The sequence below is a fragment of the Ceratotherium simum genome, chromosome 23, assembly GCF_057802395.1.
Source record: "Ceratotherium simum simum isolate JZ-2026a chromosome 23, ASM5780239v1, whole genome shotgun sequence".
In the NCBI taxonomy this organism is placed as follows: domain Eukaryota; kingdom Metazoa; phylum Chordata; class Mammalia; order Perissodactyla; family Rhinocerotidae; genus Ceratotherium; species Ceratotherium simum.
The window spans coordinates 2,413,298-2,437,599 of record NC_141922.1 but is presented as its reverse complement, the minus strand read 5'-3'; the positions used below and the strand labels follow the sequence as shown (position 1 = coordinate 2,437,599).

The following is a 24,302-nucleotide window of genomic DNA, read 5'->3' as shown; positions in this document are numbered from 1 at the left end:
CTTGGGGGCATGAAGTCTGGATTGTAGGGGGGACAGGGCCAGGATGGAGGAAGACCCATGACAGGGGCCGACAGGGGGCTGCTGGGGTCAGGGCAGGGGTGGCCAGAGGGGCCTGGAGGCCGTGGTGGAGGCCTTTGTCCCCAGGCTCCCTCTGCAGCCAGTGGCCATCTCTGCCGGGTCTGGGGGAGGCTCGGTCCGGCTAGGCCCTGGGTGTGAGGCCCGTTTGGCCACCAGGTGTGGGATCTTGGTCACCTCTGGTGTCCCTGTGTGGGGTGGGGACAGAGCATAGAGTCATAGCCGGGGCTGGGGATGGGGTGGCGATGATGCAGAAACGGGTTCAGAGCAAACTGGACGAGGGCCATGGGAGGGGGCTCTAGCAGGGCCCAAGGATCTGAGCCCAGGGATGAGAGCCCTGGCAAAGGGCCCCCTCTCCCCTCACCCCCATCTCCAGGACCTTGTGAGGCAGCCGTTGGGGTGGGCAGGAGTGTCTTCATTCATTCATCCATTCATTCTTCAGAGGGGCCTGGGGCTCCAGCTCTGTGTCTGGCCCCCCACTGGGGACCTGGATTCAAAGGCAGTAAGAGACCTGGCACAGGTGCCTGTAGACAGAGTGCTGGAGGGCTCTGTGACCCGGGCACCCAGAGGGCACCAGGGAGCTGGGTGGGCACCAGCCCCCAAGTGCCCCTGGTCAGATCCTTCCCCCGCACCTCTGCTACTCCCTGCCCCTGCCCCTCTCTGCTTCACATCCCCAGAACTTAGCAGTCCAGGCTGGCACTGGCCTCCTAGCTGGCCCTCCACCGTGCTGTGCTGGTTCCCCCCCAGGGGCCTTCACACGTGCGGGTCTCTCCGTGTGGGCGCTGTGCCCCAGGTCCCTGCCTGGGAGACCCCAGAGACCACTCTCTGAAATACACCCCAGCCCGTTGCCTCTGTCCCCGGCCCTGACCCCTGCCCTCTGGTTCCCACCAGGCGGCTGGAAGCTGTGGTCCCTGTGGGGCGAGTGCACGCGGGACTGCGGGGGAGGCCTGCAGACGCGGACGCGCACCTGCCTGCCCGCGCCGGGCATCGAGGGCGGCGGCTGCGAGGGGGTTCTGGAAGAGGGCCGCCTGTGCAACCGCAAGGCCTGCGGCCGTGAGTGCGCGGATGGGCGGGCCCGGGTGGGGGGAGGGGTCTGGGGAGGGGCGGGTAGAGGCAGGAATCCGGGTCGGGCCAGGCAGGGTGAGGGAGGGACCCGGGGCGGGGCGGGGTGGAGGGAGGTACCAGGGGCGGGGCCAGGCCAGATAAGAGAGGAGCCTGGGGCGGGACCAGGACAGGTGAGGGAGGGACCCCGGGGCAAGGCTGGGTGGAAGGAGGGGCGCGGGGCGGGGTGGAGGGAGGTGCCTGGGGCGGAGCCAGGCCAGATGAGAGAGGGGGCTGGGGCGGGACGAGGACAGGTGAGGGAGGGACCTGGGGCGGGGCCATGCCAGGCGAGGGAGGGGGACTGGAGCGGGGTGGGGCGGGGGTGGGGGGAGGAGGCCGAGAGGAGAGAGGGCCCTGGGGCAAGGCCAGACGGGGCCAGGGCCCTGGCCCGGAAGAGATGTGGCTAGACCTGGCTGGGGCGCGGGGCCAGAGGGGTGGAGCCTAGCTAAGGGCGGGCCCAGGCCTGGTCCTGTGGGCCCAAGAGGAGCGGAGGAACCGGGAGTTAGGTGGGAGTGGAGGGTGCTTTCGTCTCATCTATGGATCGGGAATTTTGGGGTGCACGTGGAAGGCTGGCTATGGGGCTTGCCCTCTTCCCCCCCACCCGGGGAGCCCTGGCCAGACCCGCCTGACCCCGCCGATCTTGCCTCCGGGATGTATTTCTCTAATAAGGCTCTCTAATGATCTCATGCATATTTCAACTGCTTCCATAAAGTTAAATCAAGTTATAATGAGACTGTCATTCTTCGGGTTGGTTATTTCCCTGATGAAATTTCCTGGGGAGAGGAGCTCATCTCAAGAGCCTGGGGAGGGCCCTGGGGTGTCGCGGGAGACAGGGGCACTGGTGGGACGCTGAGCAGGGGAGGGCAGCAGCCACTCAGACGTGCGGTCCTGCGTGTGCCGCCTACGGGCCCTGAAGGAAGAAGGAGGGGGCGCAGGGGAGATAGGGCCCACAGGAAGGGTCTCATGGTGTCTGGACAGGGGCTGGCACCAGGCCGGGTGCCCAGGTGCCAGGTTTCCCAACTGTCCAGTGGGGCCAAGTGGCCCTGGTGCTGGCAAGCCGGGCCCCACTGTGGCCGGGGACTGAGGGACCCAGGGCCGAGAGCGCCCTCTGGAGCTCCAGGGCCGGTACTGCAGGCCAGGCCTGGACGCTGACCTGAGCCGTCCTGCAGCCGCCGGGCGCACCAGTTCCCGGAGCCAGTCCCTGCGGTCCACGGATGCCCGGCGGCGTGAGGAGCTGGGGGACGAGCTGCAGCATTTTGGGTTCCCGTCCCCGCAGACAGGTGAGCTCAGGGGCTGGGCAGGGCTGACACCGTCGGACTAAAACTCTGTAAGGCGGGGAAAGTTGGTTCCAGGGGACACAGCCTTTGGGCAAATATTATATGTTATTAATTGCTGCTAATTCTAAGAAATAACTCTCATAACTTACCATAATTAGACTAACCTCAGGTGCCACGCGCTTGTCTCCAAGTCGACTGGCTTTAGGGGAACTGGTGTGAGGCCAGACCTCAGGGACCCAGAGATAGCACGAGGCCGCCCCCAGGGGCTCCCGGCCTTGTCGGGAGAATAGCCAGTCCTTGAGGTCAGCCCCGGCTCTAGCCCCTTGGGTTTGAGGCCTCGCTGTGGCCGCCTGCTGCCCAGCTCGGCGGTCCTCCTCCTGGGGACTTCTGCTGAGGGTCTGACCGCAGCCCCGGGCCCAGAGGCAGCGGCAGGCCCGTGATGCTGGAGACCTGGGCCCGCAGGTGACCCCGCGGCCGAGGAGTGGTCCCCGTGGAGCGTGTGCTCCAGCACCTGCGGCGAGGGCTGGCAGACCCGCACGCGCTTCTGCGTGTCCTCCTCCTACAGCACGCAGTGCAGCGGGCCCCTGCGGGAGCAGCGGCTGTGCAACAACTCCGCCGTGTGTCCAGGTGGGCCTGCGCCGCCGGGGGGCGGGGCCTGGGGCGGGGCCTCAGGGGCCGGGCTCGGGGGTGGGCGCAGTCGGGGGCGGGGCCTCAAGGGCAGGGCTGGGGGCGGGGCGGCCGGGGCGGGGCGGGGCCCCAGGGGCGGGGCCGCGGGGGCCGGGGGCGGGGGTGGGCGCAGTCGGGGGCGGGGCCTCAAGGGCAGGGCTGGGGGCGGGGCGGCCGGGGCGGGGGCGGGGCCGGGGCGGGGCCTCAGGGGCCGGGCTCGGGGTGGGCGCAGTCGGGGAGGGGGCCTCAAGGGCAGGGCTGGGGGCGGGGCCGGACAGGGCAGCCGGGGGCGGGGCCTCAGGGGCCGGGCTCGGGGGTGGGCGCAGTCGGGGAGGGGGCCTCAAGGGCAGGGCTGGGGGCGGGGCGGCCGGGGCGGGGACGGGGCCTCGGGGGCGGGGCCGGACGGGGCAGCCGGGGGCGGGGCCTCAGGGGCCGGGCTCGGGGGAGGGAGCAGTCGGGGGCGGGGCACACGTGGGAGGGGCCTCAAGGGCCAGGCCGGGGGCGGGGCGGCCGGGGGCGGGGCGGCCAGGCCCGGCAGAAGTGGCAGAGCGCAGCGGCGCCGTCTGGTCCCTCCGCAGTGCATGGCGCTTGGGATGAGTGGTCGCCCTGGAGCCTGTGCTCCAGCACCTGTGGCCGCGGCTTCCGAGACCGCACGCGCACCTGCAGGCCGCCCCAGTTTGGAGGCAACCCCTGTGAGGGCCCCGAGAAGCAAACGAAGTTCTGCAACATTGCCTTGTGCCCTGGTAGGTGAGAGGGAGGGCGCTGGGTGGAGGGTGGGGTGGAGGAGGGGAGGGAGGGAAAGGGGGAATGGCCCAGGGGTATACCCCAGACGCCTAGGTATGCCCACCGAGTCCCACCTGCCAGCGTGCACAGAGATTGGAAGCTCAGATGATGATCAGGCTGGAGGTTGGAGACCCTGGGGCAGTCTCACTCATGCGCCATGGGTGTTGGGGTGGTGAGCCCCTTGGGGTGTTCACACCTATGACCCGGGCTTGGTATTGGGTGGTGAGTCCCCTGAGGGGTGTTCACACTTGTGACCCAGACTCAGTGTTGTGGTGGTAGCCCCCAGGGGTTCTCACATTCGTTTCCCAGGCTGGGTGTTGGGGTGGTGGCCCCAGGGGTGTTCACACCTATGACCTGGGCTTGGTGTTGGGTGGTGAGTCCCCTGGGGGTACTCACACTTGTGACCCAGACTCAGTGTTGGGTGGAGGCCCCAGGGGTGTTCACATTTGTGACCCAGGCTGGGTGATGGGCCCTGGGGGTGCTCACACTTGTGACCCTGGCTGCATAGTGGAGTGGCGGCCCCTGGAGCTGTGCACGCCTGTGTCCCCGGCTGGGCACGGGGCCCTGGGTGTTCATGCCGGTTCCTGTCCCCTTCCTCCCCCGGGCCGGGCAGTGGATGGAAACTGGAACGAGTGGTCGAGCTGGAGCACGTGCTCCGCCAGCTGCTCCCAGGGCCGGCAGCAGCGCACACGGGAGTGCAACGGGCCTTCATACGGGGGCGCAGAGTGCCAGGGCCACTGGGTGGAGACGCGAGACTGCTTCCTGCAGCAGTGCCCAGGTCAGGGCTGCCCTGGGGCCTGTGGGGGGGCCTGGCAGGCGTGAGCCACGTGGGAGGGGCGAGGCCCGTGGGGGCTAGTGTGGACTCAGCAAGTGGCCGTGGGGGCGTGGGGGCTGTGGGATGTGAGTGGTCGCGAAGGGACCGTGCACGTGAGGCGTTTGTTTTTTTCTGCATCAAGCTGAGCTCTGGTTTCTCCTCTCCTGGTCCCAATGCCTTTTCTCCTCATGGCTTCCTGGTCCTGCGTCCCTGGGCCCCTGTGTCTCTGCATCCCTGTGGCTCCTGGACCTGCACCCTCCTCGTCCCCATCCCTGTGCCTCCATGCTTGGCCGTGTCCTGCAGTGGACGGGAAGTGGCAGGCCTGGGCATCGTGGGGCGGCTGCAGTGTCACCTGTGGGGGCGGCACGCAGCGACGGGAGCGTGTCTGCCTGGGGCCCTTCTTCGGGGGAGTGGCCTGCCAGGGCCCGCAGGATGAGTACCGGCAGTGCAGCGCCCAGCGGTGTCCTGGTGAGTGTATCCTGCCCGCCCCCACGGCTGGGCTGTGGGAGGGGCCTCCTGAGCCGCCAGGTGGGCTTGGGGCTCAGCTTTGCTGGGGAAGGCCTCCCCCTGGTGACGGTAGATGTCTGGAGGAGTCCAGGCCTTCCCGAACCTGCCGCCAGCTCTCCGTCCCCTTCCTGTATCCTGCCCCCTTGGCAGAGCCCCATGAGATCTGTGACGAGGACAACTTTGGTGCTGTGATCTGGAAAGAGACCCCAGCGGGAGAGGTGGCCGCTGTCCGGTGTCCCCGAAACGCCACGGGTGAGGGCCGCCAGGACAGGTGGCGGGGGGGTTCCTGTCCCGTCGTCACAGAGGGGTGCATGAGGCACCCAGACACCCCTGCAGGCCTGCTCCGAGGGGCTGTCAGCGCGGGGACACAGCCCAGATGTGTGTCCAGGCAACCCCTCGTGTGCACTGGAGCGCAGTACAGGCTGGGAGCCCAAGGCCACCCAGTGGGGACGTTGCTGGCAGCTGTGGTGTCCTGAGGGCTCACCAAGAGCCAGCACCTGCACGAAGCCCGTTACGTGCAGTGTCCCATGATGTCACCATTTACAGGAGGGAAACTGAGGTGCAGAGAAGTTAACACACTTGCCCTGGGCTCGCGGGGCCAGTAAGTGGGAACTCCGCTTTGAAGGCCTGTGGTCTTAATCCCCGAGCAGCTCTGTGGAGTGATGGGAGGTGAGGGGGCTCCCAGGGAAAGGGTCCCGGCTGCACCCAGGGGTTGTTCTTCTTCCCCCATGTTATCTGAAGGCGTGCTGGCAGTTTGTGTACTCTTGTTGTTTGCTGTGTGACGTTCAGAAAGTGACCCTCTCTGAGCTTCTGTTTTCTCTCTGTAAAACGAGGGCATTGTGGGCTCCCCCACAGGACTGTAGTAAGGAAGGGGTAGGGTGGTCCAGGCGGGGTGGGGACGGCAGTGGGGGCCGTGATTCCTGCCCCCTCAATTTGTTTACAGACAATACATGTTCTTGGTAGCATATTGCAAGTCAGAGGCACAACATGAGGAAACACGGGCCACACGATGGTGCGGCTCCTCGGGCCTTCTGTCGACACTTATGACCAACCTCCCCTCATTTTGATCGTGCGCCACGCTGTGGAGCGGGTGTCCCTGCCCGCCCCGTGGCTCTGTTGGGTGGCAGGTTGTGGCAGTTCTCAGTGGTCGTCACTGCTGCGCGTGCATGCGCACCCAGGCCGTCGGAGGACACCCTCCTGGGCTGCCCGAGGCCCCTGCCGCCCCAGGGGTAGAGCCGGGCCGGGGCACCTGGGGGTTGGCTCCCCCCTGGGCTCTGGATTGGGAGGGACTCCAGGAGGGCCCCCGGGCTGAAGTCCGAAGCCCCTGCTTGGCTGAGGGCTCTGCCTCCACGCGGAGGGCCTCTGAAATTTGGTCCTGCCGGGTCCCCGGCACCTGGCACAGCTCCTGACTTGCAGCGGCCACTCCCAAACGTGTTGAAGGAAAGAAGACAGGCCGCCCTGCGTGGCTCTGCTCTTAGCGGGAGGCCGAGGGCGAGGCCCTGCTTCTGGGGCCGGAGGGTCCTGTCCAGAGGGGCTCGTGCCTGGGAGCTGTGGGTGTGATTCCTGCGCTGGAGATGGTGCCCACCTGAGAGGGGGAGGCAGAGCTGCCCACTGTCTCCCCAGGCCTCATCCTGCGGCGCTGTGAGCTGGACGAGGAGGGCATCGCCTACTGGGAGCCCCCCACCTACATCCGCTGCGTCTCCATTGACTACCGAAACATCCAGATGATGGTGAGGCCGCCGGTGGTCTCCCTCCCTGCCCCCCTCCAGGGTGCTCTCCTGCCTTGTGTCCCTCAGACGTAGCCCGACATGCCATGCCCTGTGGACACTGGTCAGCTGTGGCCACTGGCTGGGGGCCGCAGAGGGTCCTCGAGGCATGGGGGTCCGTGGTGCCTGCCTTGCCATGTCCTGCAGAGTCGCAGCACCCACTCCTCTGTCTCCCCAGACTCGGGAGCACCTGGCGAAGGCGCAGCGTGGGCTGCCCGGGGAGGGCGTTTCCGAGGTAATCCAGACGCTGGTGGAGATCTCCCAGGATGGGACCAGCTACAGTGGGGACCTGCTCTCCACCATCGACGTCCTAAGGAACATGACGGAGATCTTCCGGAGGGCCTACTACAGCCCCACTCCCGGGGATGTGCAGGTGGGCTCCCAGGAGGGTGGCCCGGGGGTGGGCGTGTGGGAGGGTGGACAGGGAGTGGTCCTGGACCCCAGCCTTACTGAGTCCTGACCTGGCCAGAGGCTGGGCCCTGATCCTGGTCACACATTGAGCCTGACCCTGGTCACCTGCTGAGCCCAGACCCCTCACACTGGTCACACACTGAACTGTGATGCTGGTCACACCCTGAGCCCTGACCTTGGTCACATACTGAGCCCTGGTCCTGGTCACACTCTGAGCCCTGGCCCTGGTCCTGGTCACACACTGAGCCCTGGCCCTGGTCACACTCTGAGCCCTGGTCCTGGTCACACTCTGAGCCCTGGTCCTGGTCACACACTGAGCCCTGGTCCTGGTCACACTCTGAGCCCTGATCTTGGTCACACACGGAGCCCTGGTCCTGGTCACACTCTGAGCCCTGGTCCTGGTCACACACTGAGCCCTGACCCTGGTCACACTCTGAGCCTGGATTCTGGTGCCTTATTCTCTGCTCTCTGGCCCTCCTTCACTTCTTTCCAGAACTTTGTCCAGATCATCAGCAACCTGCTGGCAGAGGAGAACCGGGACAAGTGGGAGGAGGCCCAGCTGGTGCGGACACGGGTCTGGGGCCCTGTGGTCAGAGCAGCAGGATGGGCCCCGGTGTCTCTGGCACCTAGCCCAGGGTGGGCCCTGGGTTCAAATCCCAGCGTGGCCTCTGCTGGTGGCGTGACTTTGAGGAAGTTGCTTACCCTTCTGAACCTGGGTTTCCCCGTTGACAGAGGGTGGTAGCACCCCTCGTGGGGCTCAGTGAGGGGTGTGGGTGTCCACTGTGCGGGGCACGTCAGGGTGACCAGGACATGGTGGTTCTTTCCCACCTGGGAAGAGCGGTGGCCTCCCTTCTCCCCAGATTGACCTGGATGCTGCCACCACTACTGTCCTCAGGCAGTTCCTGGTGTGGGGGCTGCGGGTCTCCAGAGTCCCCGCTCTCCCCCGCAGCCTGAGTCCCTGGCCACGGGGCCGGCTCAGCAGCCCCTCTGGGCTCAGTGTGCTCATCCACAAAGTGGCACAGAATCCTCTGAGGTCCTGACCTGCTCCCCAAGGCGGGCCGCAGCCTCGCCGTGCCGGGGAATGAGGACAGAGCTGAGAAGGGGAGCAGATGCGGGAGGAGGCGGGAGGAGGCGGAGGACCTAGAGGGTGTGTCCGGCTGGGTGCGGGGCTGCTCCCCACCATCTCCAAGGCTCCCTGACCCCCCCCCGCCCCCAGATGGGCCCCAACACCAAGGAGCTGTTCCGGCTGGTGGAGGACTTTGTGGATGTCATCGGCTTCCGCATGAAGGACTTGCGGGACGCGTACCAGGTGACGGACAACCTGGGTAAGCCCGCCCCTCGCTCCGCTGACCCCCGTGCCCCTGCTCGTGGCCCTGGGCAGGGCCCGCCTCAGCTCCCTCATCTGCATGAATGGGCAGCAGCCACTTGCGCTCTGCGGACCCTCGGAGTCACTTTCTCAGATCAGTCCCGTTTTTGGGTGCTCAGAGCCAAGTTTCCTGACGATTGTGGTCGGATAGGACCCCGGGAGGGGTCAGCGTGGGGTATCCTGGAGACCCCGAGTCCTAGGACCCACCAGGATCCCAGACCACAGCCAGCCCTCTGCTTGCACCTCCCTGGGGCTAGGGGCCACTTCCCGTCGTCACCCCCGCCCCCCCGTGCCCTCTGTGCTGGGACGGCCTCGAGCTTTGAAGGCAGGACTATGGAGCCGCCCCCTTCTGTGCCCTCACTCCCAGAAGCCTCTTGTCGGAGGGGCCTGGTCTCCACCCAGCTCCATGGCATTGACCGGAACTCTGAAATGGGGCCATAATAGTACTCACCTCTTGGGGACGTAGAGAGGGATAACTGGGCCTGGCCCCCAGAATGTAAATGGTGGCTGTTCTTATAAGTACCTGCAACAATCATATTTGGTGGTTACTAGCAATGTCCCCTTAGGTAGCTCCCCTGGGCCGCATTTCTTAAATCCTCCCGTCCTGGGGCTCCTCTCCTGATCCTCTCCAGTGGTCAGGGTCCTTCCTTGCAGTGGGGGATTCAAGTGGACGCTGGCCCCAGCTGTGATCCAAACAGCACCAAGGAGGGAGATTGTCACCTTCCTTGTGGAGGCACTCAACCTCTAGTGATATGCCCGAGGTCAGCTGTGCTGCATTAGCACACACACCTGGGGCCTTGCCTGGATCTCCCCCCGCCACTCATGCTAAAAGGCACGGAGCTGTCCTGGGCGAGGACAGATGTCCCCATGTTTGCTAGGCTGGGGGTTCTCAGAGCGCTAGTACTGCCCTTCTGCCCGCATCCTGGAGGTTGGTCAGAGCCGGGGAGACCTCTAAGGCCAGGGTGGGGGCATGACCAGCCTGCCTTTCACAGGTGGGGGAACTCAGGCCAGGGAGGTGGGGTCAGGTGCTATTGGAGGTCACCTGGCAGGCAGGGTCCGCGGTGGCTCCAGGCTGCCTCGTCAGAAGGCCGGCGTGGCGTCCCTGTCTCTGAGGCACCGTCCTGTCCCCGTCCTCGCGGGCAGACTGGCCTTTCCTGCGTGAGAGGCAAGCGTCCCGGGGGGTGGGGGACCTGGTGTGGCCCGCAGCAGGCGGATGCAGGCCTCCCGGTCCAGGGCCTCACGGGCTGCAGGCTCCCAGTGTGTGTGGCGCACCCAAAGCCTCCGGAGGGGCGTCGGGGTGGCTGCGGTCCCCCGACATCCTGCCCGGGGGGCCCTGTCCTGAGTGGACGGACGTTCAGGGCCAGCCTTTGTCACCAAGGAGGCTCCTCCCAGTCACCCTCATTACCCTCACACCCCACACATCCCACACCCCACACCCCACACACCCCACACCCCCCACACCTCACACCCTCCCCACCCCCCACACACGCTACACACCCCACACATCCAACACACCCCACACATCCCCACACACCCCACACACCCCACACCCCACACACCCCACACACCCCACACCCCACACACCCCACACCCCACACCTCACACCTCCCCACCCCCATACACACTACACACCCCACACATCCTACACACCCCACACATCCCCACACACCCCACACACCACACATCCCACACCCCACACACCACACATCCCACACCCCACACACCACACATCCCACAACCCACACACCACACATCCCACAACCCACACACATGCTACACCCCCACACATCCCACACCCCACACCCCCACACCTCACACACCCCACAACCCCGACACACGCTACATACCCACCACATGCTACACACCCCACACATCCCCACACCCCACACATCCCCACACCCCACACATCCCCACACACCCCACACCCCACACACCCCACACCCCCTACACACGCTACACACACCCCACACACGCTACACCCCACACATCCTACACACCCCACACACCCCACACCCCACACATCCCCACACATCCACACACCCCACACACCCCACACCCCACACATCCCCACACCCCACACACCCCACACCCCACACACTCCACACACACCATATGCCCTGTACCCCACACACCTGACACCTACACACCCCACACACCCTACACACCACACATACCACACATCCCACACCCCACACACCCCACACCCCACACACCCCACACCCCTCACACACGCTACACACCCCACACATGCTACACCCCCACACACCCTACACACCCCACACCCCACATACTCCACACACACCATATGCCCCACACCCCACACACCTGACACCTATACACCCCACTCATCTTAGAGACCTCACACACGCCATTCACCCCACACCCCACACATCCCTCCTGTTCCTCCCCCCTCTCCTGAGGCCCCTCCCCTGTGCCATCGGGGCCCACTGTTCCGTACCAGTGGACTCCCCAGGCCCGACCTCATCCCCTAGTGTTCCTTTTCCTTCCTGGCCTGCAGCCCTCTCTGGGGAGGGGGCTGATCGTCCTTCCTCAGCCTTGGGACCCTGGGTCCTCCTGGCCCCTCCTGCTCCTTCTCCCTGTCACCCAGGGTCACTTTCTCCACGCTCTCCCGGAGTAGACTTTGGGATGTTGATATTCACACACGTCCATTCCCACACCCTGGCCCCTCAGTCGCCTGGACTCCTCTGAGGACCTTGTCCCCCCAGGGACCCCCACGCCGGTCCTGTCAGTCCTACTCTGACCGCGGTCCCGCTATCCTCTCCCGAGCGCTCTCTCTGAGCGCCCCATCGGACCCAGGTCCTCCCGTCCCCTCGCCTCCCCCTAGCCCTCATGTCCATCCAGGTCAGTCCAGCGGCCGCTCCGCTCTCGTCCCCGCCCTCCCTCATGGGGTGTTGCCTGCTCCTGCTGCCCCTGCACACCCTGCACCACGTGTCTCTGAACCCCTGACTTCCGTGGGCCATGGCTCTGCCCACGGGGACCGCGTTCCCTGCCCCGCAGGGTCCCAGGACCCTGCTTCTCTCCCAGCCCCAACCCCTGCCCTCTCCTCAGCTGTTGACCTTGCTTCCCAGCACGCTGACCCCATGACCCCTGCCCCGTCCTGTCCTCCCCAACCTGTCGCCACTTTGCCCCAGGGCCTGGGGTGGGAACGCTGCCTAGGTGGCAGACGCACAGGGCCCGACTGGGGCTGGGGCTGGCTCGTTAGGTGTAGCCCAGCTGGGGCCTGGCTGGGGCTGAGGGCCCTTGGGAGGCCGGCCGGGCCACAGAGCCAGGCTCCCTCAGGGGGGAGTTGGGAGGGCAGGTCGCGGGATCTGCTGTCTCCTGTAATGTTGCCGAGCCATGTGTGGTGGGATCTGTCCCCGTCGCCATTTACGGAGCCCGGGTGGAGGGGGAGCTGGGCTCCGGTGTCCCAGGAGAAGGGAGGGCGCCAAGGTGGACGCTGTTCCCTCTGGATCCCTCCGTGGCCACAGACCTGACCATAGAACTCACATTTGACACCTTCTGGGGCCACGGAGGCTGAGTCCAGGCCTGGGTCCTCACGGGGCAGGGGGGCTCCTGCTGGGGCTGGAGGGTCCTTTGAGGGCTAGAAGGGGCCAGCCAATCCCCTCTGGGTTTGGCTCATCAGCACCAGGCCGGTGCTCTGGGGGCTCTGACCAGCCCCAGCCCACATCTGCTGCCCCCTCGCTGTCCCCCATCCAAGACTCCACCGGGCTCTGGGGACACGGTCGACCCAGGGAGCCTGTAGGGACAGAGCGCGGTGGGGAGGAGGTCAGTCTGCAGCTTGGGGCCAGGGGTCTCCTGTTGAGGCTGGGAAGTCACCCAGGCCCGAGGCCTCGCAGGGGGGTTGATGGCAGGCAGCAGCCTGGCCAGGTGGCTCCCCGGGCCCCGTGCCCCCCCTGAGCCGTGCGCAACCCCGCCAGGTGGAGCTGGACTCCCAGACCTGCTTCCCAGGTCCGCAGGCCAAGGCTCCTTGTCGGGTGACCACTCTGTCCCTCTGTCTGTCTGTCCGTCTCTTGCCCCCCGCCCCCCAGTTCTCAGCATCCACAAGCTCCCTGCCAGCAGAGCCACAGACATCAGCTTCCCCATGAAGGGCTGGCGGGCCACAGGCGACTGGGCCAAGGTGCCGGAGGACAGGGTCACTGTGTCCAAGAGCGTCTTCTCCACAGGGCTGGCAGGTGAGGGGTCCCAGGGTCTGAGGGCCCATCCCCCTGGGAGGTTCCTTCTAGAGTCTGGCCTGCTGCCTCCAGGGCCAGGGCAGTACCTGTTTCTTTTCATTGTTCCCGAGTTTGCCCCCTCCAGCAGGAAGCCCTCCCTGCCCTCCCAGTGTTGGGAGGCTCCCAGATGATCTTTGCTGAAGGGGCCTCCTCATAGCAGGGAGGGGAAGGGCCTCGCCTGGAGTCACACAGCTGGCGACTCTGGTCCCCAGAAGAGAAGCCCGTCCTGCCTGTCCCCAGCTCACTGTGTCCAGGGTGGGGGTGGACGTGGCCACAGGCCTCCTCTGGGGACCTGCTCTTCCCTCGCCCGCCCTCCTGCCCTCCCCCAGCCTGAGTGGGAGCGGGTTGGGGGAGGGTGACGTGGTGGCCTGGCTCTCTTCCAGAGGCCGACGACTCGTCCGTGTTTGTGGTGGGCACCGTGCTCTACCGGAACCTGGGCAGCTTCCTGGCGCTGCAGAGGTGGGGCTGCGGGGCTCGGGGGGTGTGGGGTCTGAACGTGGAGGGCGCCAAGGGGTGCGGGCCTCCTCGGGCCCAGGGGAGGGGTCGGGGCAGCACGTAGGGGGCGGCTCCCCGGACCCCCTGACGCGGCCTGCTGGCTCTCCCCCAGGAACACGACCGTCCTGAACTCCAAGGTCATCTCGGTGACTGTGAAGCCCCCGCCTCGCTCCCTGCTCACACCCCTGGAGATCGAGTTTGCCCACATGTACAACGTGAGTGCTCTCCGTGTGTGCGTGTGTGTGTGCGTGTGCCTGGTTCTTCCTGTCTGGTCCCGCGTGTGGAGTGTATGTGCCCACACCTCTTGGGTCTCACATCAGCCTTGCGAGAGAGCTGCTTTTACCCCCGAGTGGTGGGTGGGGAAACTGAGGCTCAGAGAGGTGTGGTGACTTGCCCAGGGTCACACAGTGGGGCCGGCCGTGTGGGAGCCAAAACTCAACCACGTCTGACACCACTGCCTGAGCCCTGGCCACTCCCCCCGACGCCTGGTCCCCTGAGGGGGCCTGTTGCTCCCTTGGGGAAGAGAGAGCCATCCCTTTCTGAGAAAGCAGTTTGCCCTGGGCCTCACGGCCCCTCTGTGCCCTGATCCTGGGGGCTCTCTGCTGGGCCTCAGAGGAGCTGGGGCTGAGACACCCTTTGGACCTGCTGAGAGCCAGGAGCCCAAGGGTGCCAGCTGCCCGAGTTACCCAGCCAGGGCAGGGCCTCGAACCCCAGGCCGGGGCTGTGGGAAGAACCGGCTCTGCTCTTTACAGCTGTGTGGCTTTGGACAAGTTGTTCAACCTCTCTGTGCATTGGCTCATCAAGTGGGAACTGTAGAGTAATTTCCCCATGCATAGAGCAGCTGCCCCTCGTGAGTGCTGAGGAACCCCTGCTGCTATCACTCCTGTGGTCCCAGTGCCCTCACACTGCAGCCTCAGGACAGGCTGAGGCCCTGCTGTGCTCTCCTGACCCCTGCTCCCTGTTACCCTGTTTGCATTAAGCTGGACCGGCCACCTGGACATCCAGAGATGGGCCTTGGCCGCCACTGCCCAGCCCTGCTCAGAGAGGGGCCGGGAGCTGCCCAAGGCCATACAGCGGGGTGTAGGGGGCTGGGCTGGTCCCTTTCCCATCTGGGCCTCAGTTTTTTCCTTTCCTGTGCACCTAGCACACGTGTGGGTAGACCCTGGCAGTGATCCTCGGGGGGGCTCGTAGAGCGGCAGGTGGCCCTCACTCCTCCCCTGTCTCTCCCAGGGCACCACCAACCAGACCTGTATCCTGTGGGACGAGTCGGACGTGTAAGTCCATCTGGGCCTCATGGCCTCGGGGCCTCTGGGGTGGGCTTGTGGGGAGGCTGGCCCAGCAGGGAGGGGTGCAGGTTTCAGGTTTGGGGCCGCCGCCCCCAATCCATCTGTGTCTCGCACGGTCCCTCCCTGCCCAGGTCTGGCTCTGAGGCAGCATGGAGCTACCCAGCCCACCCCCCGCCCTTCCCAGGGAAGTCCACAATCCAGGAAGGAGAGGGGCACGGAGGTGAAACCCTGGGCCAGGTGATGGGCTGGGACGCCCCTGGCCTGCCCCACCCACCCGGAGCAGGCGGGCTTCTGAAGTCTAGGTTTGCAGGAGCTGGGGGAGCCGTGGCAGACGGGGCCACTTGGGTGGGATTGGGGACCCAGAGTGATCAGATGGGAAGCGAAGGCTCGGGGGTCACTGCCAGCTCCTTGTCTAGCACTTACGGGGGCCAGCCCGCGTCGGCGCTGCAGTGCCTCGCCTCGGGAGCAGGTGGAGTGTCTGGGCCACGCCCCGCAGGGGTTGGGCTGGATTGGCTGGGCTGTGATGTGGGATCTCTGGGCCCTGCCTGGGCACCCAAAGTAGGGTGTCCTCCCAGACGCAGTGAGACAAAGGGGGAGGGGCGGGGGCCTCGTTGAGTCACAAGGGAGAGTTTGCGCAAAGGCCCCAAAGTGGGAGTGGCCCCCAGAGGCGAAGAGGGTCAGAATTTTGGGAGACGGGGTGGGGGGAGGGGAGCTTGCTGGCTGGATCCTCATGTGCCAGGTGGGTCTGGTGGGGGCTGGGCCTTCCCCCAGGGGGTTTGGTGTGCGTTGGGGAGGGTGCGATCAGGGAGCTGGGTGTCATTGTCACCGCCTGCCTCTCTCAGCCCTGGCACCGCCAGCCCCCCGGCCTCCCTGCACCCTTCCCCAGGCCGGCTGGCAGTGTGAGTGTGCTCAGCCTGGGCCCCGGGCCTGGGGGTACATCAGCAAGTCCCTTGTGCTCTGGGCATTGCAGTGACGGGTGTGTGTCCTGGGAGGTCAGGGAAGGGTTCTGGAGTGGCTGTCACTGGAGTGGGGCAAGTTTGCCTGGCAGAGAAGGGGAGGAAGGGGTTTCAGGCAGAAGCACAGCTTGAGCAAAAGCATGGAGCTTGGAAGATACAGGAGGAATGTGAGGCGTGGCCAGGAAGAGCAGGTGGCCGGAGAGCAGGCAGCATAGGTACAGAGGGAAGTCTGCAAGGGGCGTGGGGCCAGTTTGTGGGGGCTTTGTGTTAGGAACCATGGAAGTTGTTGGAGGAATGGGATCGTCATCCACCCACCCATCCCTTCCCCTCATCCATCCCCCATCCATCCATCCACCCATCCATCCATCTCCTCATCCCCCCATGCATCCCTCATCCATCCATCCCCTCATCCCCCCATCCATCCCCTCATCCCCCCATCCCCCCATCCATGCATCCCCCATCCATCCATGCCCCATCCATCCATCCCAGATCCATCCATCCCCTCATCTGCCATCCATCCCCCATCCATCCACCCATCCATCCCCTCAACCCCCATGCATCCCCATCCATCCATCCACACATTCATCCATCATCCATCCATCCCCCATCCATCCCCTATCCATGCATCCCCATCCATCTGTGCCCCATCCATCCATCCCGCATCCATCCATCCCCTCATCCCCATGCATGCCCCATCCATCCATCCCCCATCCATCCATCCACACATTCATCCATCATCCGTCCATCCACTATCCATCCGCCATCCATCCATCCCCTATCCATCCATCCCCTCATCCCCATCCATCCCCCATCCATGCATCCCCCATCAATCCATCCACACATTCATCCGTCATCCATCTCTCCACTATCCATCCACCCACCTGCCCATCCTCCAGTGATTACTGACCACCAACGAGGCACTGGTCTAGGAAGTCCTGGCCCTCAGCCTCCGCCCATCTCCAGTGAGGAGGGACAGTGAAGCAGGAATGTACAGACCCGGGTGAAAATGTCAGGTCACGCCACAGGCCAAGAAGTGGAGGCAGATGGATCTGGTGGCAGGTGGGGTGAGGTGCCTTTCAGAGCAGGTTCACGGAGGCCTCTCTGAGGAGGTGATGTTGAGCAGAGGCCTGACACAGCACTGTGCACGTGGGTGTCTGGGGACAAACATCTTGGCAGAAGAAACAGAAGTGCAAAGGCCCTATGGTGGGAGTGCGCAGGCCGTATGGCAGACTCTCTGCCTTTCCTCCTCTTGGTCTGGGGACATGAGGACAGGGTCTGGGGCGGGGGGCTGGGCTGGGCTGGGGGAGAGCTGGGGCGGACCCCGCGGCCCTGGGAAACCGGCCCCCTGGCTTTGGTTGCTGTCGACAGCTTTTCTCTGAGTTTTGCAAGCAGCACAAGCTCTGTGTATGAAATGGAGTGTCAGAAAAGGATGAAAAAGGAAAAAGCAAGAAAGAAAGCCCACATGCTAGCAGTACCCAGGCCGGCCCCTGCGGCCAGCGGGCATCGCCGGACATGTCAGAGCTTTGCGTTTTCAGGGGTGGAGCTGGCGCTGCGGCTGCAGGTCCATCCTCTCGGGGCCCTGATGTCAGCACAAGCCCGTCCCCGCAGCCCACAGACCCTTCCCCGGGCTGTTCCTGCAGCTCCCTGGGCACCGGGTTCTGCCAGCCGGCCCTACTGGAGGAGCCATGCGCTTCCTGCTAGGAAACCCCAGCCTGACTGGACGGCCTTGCGCACGTCTCCCAGTATTTCCTCCGCATCGCGTCCTTGGACAGTTTTAAGCTCTTGGTAGTAAATTGTTTTCCAGAAAAGTGGGAGCCATCCCCTTGGCCCTCCTGGGCCAGGAGGCTGTGAGAGGTCTTGCCAGCCCAGTGTGTGTCAGGTTCAGTGTCCCTTGGACCCTCCTGTGGTCGAGGAGGACCGAGTGGTTGTGTGGCCTGGGGCAGATCGTGCCCGCTGGGGGCCTCGGCTTCCCGTCCTTGTGGCTGGAGTCTGCCTGCTTGTGGGTGGGAGCAGAGGGGATTAGGGAGAAGACTGACCGCGACCTCCATCTGCCCTTCCTCTCTCAGGTGTGGGGGGGCCCCGCCTGCCACCCCAGGGGTGCTCCGCCCCCCTGGATGGATGGCATTGTTAAGGTCTCTCCTCCTGAGGGCCCAGGCCCCGAGGACAGCAGCAGGGTGCCCACAGCTGGGGGGGTGTCAGGCCTGCCCCGGACAGTGTTGTGCATACAAGGTCTCGGTTGGGTTTGGGGCACGGCCCTGGGAGCCTGGCTGCGCTGTGCCTGTTACACTGAGGAAGCCGGGGCTCCACAGGCCCGTGGTCAGCCGAGAGATCAGGAGTGCGGACTGAGGCATCTTCCAGGACTGGGCAGCTGGGGCCCATGGGGGAGGCTCTGCCCCTCCCCCACCCTGGGCCTCTGCTCTGTGTGGGATGGCTTCTCCTTCCGTGACCTGGCAGGACCACTGCTTACCCATGAATGAGCTCAGAGGAGCCAAGGGTTTCCCAGGGGACCTGAAACGAGGTCTGAGAGCAGGGCTCCAGGTCTGCTTCCACCAGTGTGCCCAGGGACTGGGTCTGTGCCGGTGTGGGCCTGTGTTTGTGTGAGCTTGGATGTCCTGCTCACATGTCTGCAGGATTGTGGGCAGTGGGCTGTGTGGGAGAGTGAGAGCCATCAGTGACCTTCAGCTGAGATATGGTGATCTCTGGATCCATGGCTGTGATCCTTAACTGAACCCTGGTACTGGTCACAAAGGAGTCTAGATCCCAAACTCAGACAGAGCCTTGGTCCTGGTCACACACTAAGCCCTGACCCTGGCCACATTCTGAGCCCTGACCTTGGTCACACACTGAGCCCTGACCCTGGTCACACTCTGAGCCCTGATCTTGGTCATACACTTATCCCTGATCCTGGTCACACTCTGAGCCCTGACCCTGGTTACACACTGAGCCCGGACCCTGGTCACACTCTGAGCCCTGATCCTGGTCACACACTGAGCCCTGACCCTGGTCACACTCTGAGCCCTGACCCTGGTCACACTCTGATCCCTGACCGTGGTCACATTCTGAGCACTGAGCCTGGTCACACTCTGAGCCCCGACCCTGGTCCCACTCTGAGCCCTGACCCTGTGTCTCATCTGTGTGTTCACATGCAATGACGCATGTGTCATATGCTTGCAGGGCCACCCTCCTGCATGTGACACACTCGTCTTAGAAAGAGTGAGTCAGAGGCTTCCACCCACAGTGCAGACCCTCCACCTGCCTCGCCCCAGTCACAGGCACACACTTAGACACAGGGACTCAACATCCACCCTTGAGGCGACTGCTCATGCTCTGTAAACATTGGGCCCTGACAGCCCCCTGGAGTCCCCCTTGCCCCAGGAGCTCAAGTTATGTGACCAAATCCTACCCTCAGCCCAAAGACCCCGGATCGCCCACTCCTGAACCCTGGCTGACAGCATGGCCCAGGGACTCCCCACACCCCTTTACCAGCCTGGCCAGTGGCAGTGAGGGCCTGGGGAATGGGGGTGTGATGGAGGGAAAGGGGGGTCCTTGCAGAGTTCCCAAATGTCCAGGAGGATGGATGGGTGGGTGGATGGCAGGTGGGTGGAGGATGAGTGGATGGAGGATGGACGGGGGCGGGGGGGTGATGGGTTGGGCAAGGCCGGGAGTTCATCCTGGGAGTTGAGTTCTGTGGTTCTGAAAGAACAGCTCCCGGGTCTTCCCCTTGTGGGAAGTTGCAAGTGTTCGCAGTCTCCTTTTTAAAAATGACTAACTCAGAGTCACACAGAGCATAAAAGTCAGAGCTGGCCAGATGGTCAGAGATCACCTGCTCTGCCCTCCCTCGAAAGTGGTCCACTGAGGCCACTTTCGTGGGCCCTTATACTAGCGTGGGGACGTTAGTATAGGTCAGAGCCTGGGCCAGACACCCTTGATGGTGCTCGTCCTGCTACGCCAGCATTTCAGGGGGTGTTATGCCAGATGCCAGCCCCATGAGGGCCCCGGGAAGAGCAGGGCTCCCTGCCCACCACATGCGCATCAGCTGTAAAGGCCCTGAGAAGTCCCACAGCAGGCTCCTGTTCAGCCGGGTTGGTGTGTCACTAGCTAGTGGGCTCTCGGCCCCCTGACTGTCTGGCCCCTGAGCCAGCGGAGCAGACACTGGGAGAGGCTGGCGGAGGGGGTGACATCCTGCACACTCTGTCGGGCTCCTTTCCTGAAGCCTGACCCTTCCAGGCGCCTTTAGATCTGCTTGTTTCCTCCCATGAACTTTCTCTGTCCGGCTGGGGAGTCTGAGGCCCAGGGTGTTGTCTGACAAGCCCGGGGTTGCCCCGTGGGTCATTCCAGTCTGTGCTCCCCCAACCTGTGCAGACCCCCAGCCCTGCCACACACAGAGGGCCCAGGCTGAGGGCAGCTGTCCTGGGGACACTCAAGACCCAGGCCCGGCCCCTTTCGTGGGCTCCCTGCCCAAGTGTGCGTCCTGGTCCCTTTAAGAGCCTTGCTCCCCCATCCTTGGTTTCCTTGGAGAGGGCAGTGAGGGGGCAGGCCAAGGCGGGTGAGCGGAAGGGAGACTTGGCAGAGTCCCCAGGTCGCTGTCAGCGGCCGGTTCCCAGCCCGATTTCTCCCACGCCAGCTGTTGCTGTTGGGGACAGAGGGGGCGGGCTGAGTGGGGGACGGGCCCAACACAGAAGGCCTCTTTGGTGGTCTGGGAAGGGCCTTGGGATCCACACCCTCACTGAGCATGGGGGAGTATGTGCTCCACTTCCCCCCAACCTGGGTGGGGCTGGGGTGGGGCAGGCGTGGAGGGCTGCTCTCAGGTGCGAGACCACCCACCTGTTCCAACCTCCCCCCTGCCCAGCCCTGGACTCAACCCAGCCCCTTCCCCAGCGCCCACTAGTCTCCGAGTCTTCCTCTACTTTGTCCCTGGGGGGCAGCGGGGACGCCAGAGCCCAACTTGCCTGTCTCCTTGGGTTTGGGAGCTGGAGGGAAGGGGTGGGCCGTGAGGGCATGAGGACTGAACCTGGGGTGGGGCAGTGAGTGCCCCCCACCCCTCCCTGGCTGGCAGCCCGGCTGCCCCCCACTGCCCTCCACCCCATAGGCCCCCCACTGCTTGGCCCCTGTGCCCTCTTCTCCTCCTCCGGCCTCAAAAGCCTCCTGCTCCCTGAGGCCTTCCTGCCCACTTTCCTACATCCCTGCCGCTGGCCACTTCTTCCCTGCTCAGACCCCAGTTTGCAGCAAGTCCACTATCCCTGTTCCCTGCTCTCTGTGGGCCCCACCTCAGGGCAGGGCTGGGTCTCGTCCACGTGTCTTCATGCTGGGCCCACAGTAAGCCTTCAGGAGGTAAACAGAGACCACTGGAATGCACCCCGTGTGGAGGGGGTCCCTCGTTCTCCAGGGACTGGGGATTCACTCACTCATTCATTCATTCACTCATTCGTTCCCTGAACACATCTTTCCTGCGTCCAGTCTGCCCAGTGCGGTCTGACCGTGGTGACAGGGTCCTGCCCTCAAGGTGCCCCCACTGGAGTGCCTGCTTGGCCTGCGTGTCTGAGGACTGGGGATCTGTGGGGTCCTACAGCCTCGCTTGGCCCATCAGGACGGCCCCTCCCTCGAGCTCAGGAATCCCTGGTTCTGCCTGCGCTGGCTGCGCTAGCCTCAGCCTCAGTTTGCTCAACTGTACAATGGGACCGGACGAGCGCCCACCGCCCCCTGGTCCAGGAGGGTACCGCCCAGCACTCCCCCACCTCAGTGCCTCCCAGGCAACTGCAGAGGGTGGGGCTGCCAGTCCTACCCAGAGCTGCTCCTCCTCTGCCCACCCCTCCGCTGCCCACCCCTCTCCTGTTCCCTCCCTTGGCCCCTGCCCTGCCCACTCCTCCCTCGCCCCCACCCCGGCTCTCCTTCTAGAAAAAGCACTGCCGGCTGCCGCTCGGCCTGTGGCAGCCCTGGTGAGGAGCGTCTGGGGAGGAGAGGGCGGGGGCTTGTGCCGGGAGCACAGTGGGGGTGTCACAGACACGTGTGCTCCAGGCTCCAGGTGTATTGGTGTGGCAGGGGCGTCTGGGGATGGGGGCGTCTGGACGGAGGGTCAGGGCACATGAGCCTCCCAGGGGGCTGCTTCCAACCGTGTCTCGTCCCCGTGCTTTCCCACCTCTGCGGGCCTCCCGTGTGTCCGGTGCCCATGCGTCTGCACCCGTGGTGGGTGGGTGCCATGGGGGAGGTATGTGGCCTTGTGGGCATGGTGTCCATGGAGACACGAGGGTGAGGGGACGGGGCCAGTGAGTCGGGGAGGCACAGAGTGTGGCCAGCCCCGAGCTCCAGGATCTGCTGGACAGGAGTGGGGGTGGCGCTGGGGCGGCATGGGGCTGGCTTGGTTTCGGGAGGATGCCTGTCCCGGTGGGCGGTGGGTGGGGCAGCTGTGGGGCAGGGGGCAGTTTGAGCCATATTGTCTGTCCTTGGTCAAGAGGCAGAGCCGTCAGAGGCCTTGGAGGAGGAGTGGGGTGGGGCCAGGGGCTTGGGACTGGGCAGGGCTGCTCCATGGCCTCCTCTCCTCCCTTCATACGTCACCCTCACCTCCAGCCCCTGCCATCATCGCCCAGCCCATCCCACTGTCACCACCCCCACCCCACTGGCTCTGCAGTGTCCCGCCCTACTGAACCTGTGCCCTTTGGGGGACAAGCGGCAGGAGCCTGGAGTTGCCCTTGGGGACGGGGGCTGGGCCCACCTGGGAGCACAGAGAGCAGAGCCAGGAAGTAGGAGGGTGGGGTAAAGTGCTCAGCCGTGCCCGCTTCCCTCCTCCCACTGAGAAGGCAGGCTCTGAGAGGGGCCGGAGGGGCCGCCACAGGGTGAAGGGGGAACACCTGCCTCGGGCTGTGTTGGTGCAGAAAGTGGTGCACGTGGCCACAGAGCAGGGGACTCTGGGGAAGGGCCTGGGTCTGGCTGGCACACAGGGTTCCTTCAGGGTACTCCTGGAGGGGATTTCATCCATCCGCCTGGTCGTTTGTCCATCTGTCCTTCTGTTTGCATGTGCCAGAGCTCTGTGTATCCTGGCAATGCCCCACCCACGTGGAGAGCTCATGCCCCGCCCAGCACTTGGCCTGGCTGCATCGTCCCAGGAGGAGGGGTCAGTGGTGGGGGCTGCCTCCTGCCCAACCCTGTGCTCTGATGTCTGTTCCTGCAGGGGTGCCCCCCGCCTGCCCAGGCCCTGTCCTGCTGCCTCCCGCGGGGCCCCAGTCCCCCTCCATCCTCCTGGGGGCCTCGCCCACTGCTCTCAGGGCCCACTCCACACTGTTCCTGCAGTGTCGTCCTGTCCACCCCCATCCACTCCTTCCAAGGCTGTGCCACGTGGGGGAGCCCCCAGGTCCAGCGTACCCACCTGGAGGCACCCAACACAGTAGCCGGGTGGGGTGTGAGGGGCAGGGCTCTGACCTCCAGCAGACCTGGGCTCAAATCCCGGCCCTGTTCTTTATAACGGGGTGACTGTGGGGAGGCCCCTTTGCCTCCTTGAGCCTCAGTCTCCACATCTGTAAAGTGAGGTGCTGTGGTTCTGAATGAGATGATGTGTGTCGAGTAACCAAAGGCAGGAAATACCCACAAGCAGGCGCCATCATTGTCCCCTGTTCTAGGAGGGCTGCTTGGATGAGAAGGGCCCTTCCCTAGCTGGCACTGTGCCCTGTGCTGGGGGCCAGCAGAGAGCCACTGGGACAGAGCACCCACCCTCAGGTGACTGGGGGGCTGGGGCCCATGTGCTGGGGGTGAGGGGCCAACTCTGGGGTGGGCTTCCCGGGGAGAGAGAGCTTGGGCTGGTCGTGAGGGGTGAGCTGGAGTCCACTGGGAGGAGGGTAGTAGAGGCCCCCAGGCCAACGCACAGCATGTGCAAAGGCACCGAAGCAGAGAGTGGTTGAGGTGCTGGGGAACAAGTGGTCCAGTGAGAGGTGGGCCTGGGGCCTCCACCAGCCCCTTGCCCAAATCCCCACGCCTCTTTTTAGGAGCAGAGAGGGGTGAGCTCCCTGGCTTTGGAGGTGGCCAAGTAGAGGTGGAATTGGAGTAGGTGTGTGGAGGGACAGAGCTGCACTTCCTGGGCACCTGCTCTGTACCTGGTCCTTCTGCCAAAAGCTCATTCCATCCACCAGCCCTGGCAAGTTCAGACCAGGCCCCAGACAAGAAGCCAGAGACTCAGAGAGGTGGTGATGTTTGCCTGGGGTCACACAGCGACCCCAAGTTGAGTGACCCTGCAGTGCCCACCTTCCCGCAGATGGCCCCCAGTGACCCTGAAGAAGCATGGTGAGGGCAGGGGGAGGGGGCAATGCGGGTCCATGCCACGGGGATGCACCTGGACAGTGCCCTTCTCCCTCCAGACACTTGCTTCCCTCTGCTGGAATGTGCAACTCCTCATTTCCCGAGGTGGAAAAGTCTTAATCAAAACCCCAATTCCCCGGGCAGTTCAGTGGTGTGCGCCCCTGCTGGTGGTATTGGGAGGGCAGTGACTGTCCTCATCTCTGCGGGGAGCCTTCTCGGGATGTGGAAGGGCCGGATGTGGGGTAGACACAGGAAGGACTCCCAAGTTGACAGGGAGGGCACAG

The 24,302-nt window shown here is 64.8% G+C and overlaps 1 protein-coding gene across 11 annotated transcripts in view; it reads left to right on the top strand.

Annotated features, from left to right (window-relative positions):
* The window catches only part of ADGRB1 (adhesion G protein-coupled receptor B1), an 88,976-nt gene that overhangs the window by 25,011 nt on the left and 39,663 nt on the right, over positions 1 to 24,302 (top strand). For 10 of the 11 annotated variants that reach the window (XM_087447382.1, XM_087447379.1, XM_087447380.1 and 7 more), the window contains 15 exons: positions 967 to 1,128; positions 2,346 to 2,456; positions 2,916 to 3,080; positions 3,698 to 3,862; positions 4,516 to 4,680; positions 5,020 to 5,184; positions 5,374 to 5,475; positions 6,847 to 6,953; positions 7,168 to 7,362; positions 7,894 to 7,962; positions 8,617 to 8,725; positions 12,816 to 12,959; positions 13,382 to 13,457; positions 13,606 to 13,708; positions 14,724 to 14,767. In XM_087447382.1, the coding sequence (XP_087303508.1) occupies positions 967 to 1,128; positions 2,346 to 2,456; positions 2,916 to 3,080; positions 3,698 to 3,862; positions 4,516 to 4,680; positions 5,020 to 5,184; positions 5,374 to 5,475; positions 6,847 to 6,953; positions 7,168 to 7,362; positions 7,894 to 7,962; positions 8,617 to 8,725; positions 12,816 to 12,959; positions 13,382 to 13,457; positions 13,606 to 13,708; positions 14,724 to 14,767 (1,882 nt within the window). The remainder of the gene's footprint in view (positions 1 to 966; positions 1,129 to 2,345; positions 2,457 to 2,915; positions 3,081 to 3,697; positions 3,863 to 4,515; positions 4,681 to 5,019; positions 5,185 to 5,373; positions 5,476 to 6,846; positions 6,954 to 7,167; positions 7,363 to 7,893; positions 7,963 to 8,616; positions 8,726 to 12,815; positions 12,960 to 13,381; positions 13,458 to 13,605; positions 13,709 to 14,723; positions 14,768 to 24,302) is intronic. The other variant, XM_087447387.1, reaches the window with a different exon arrangement.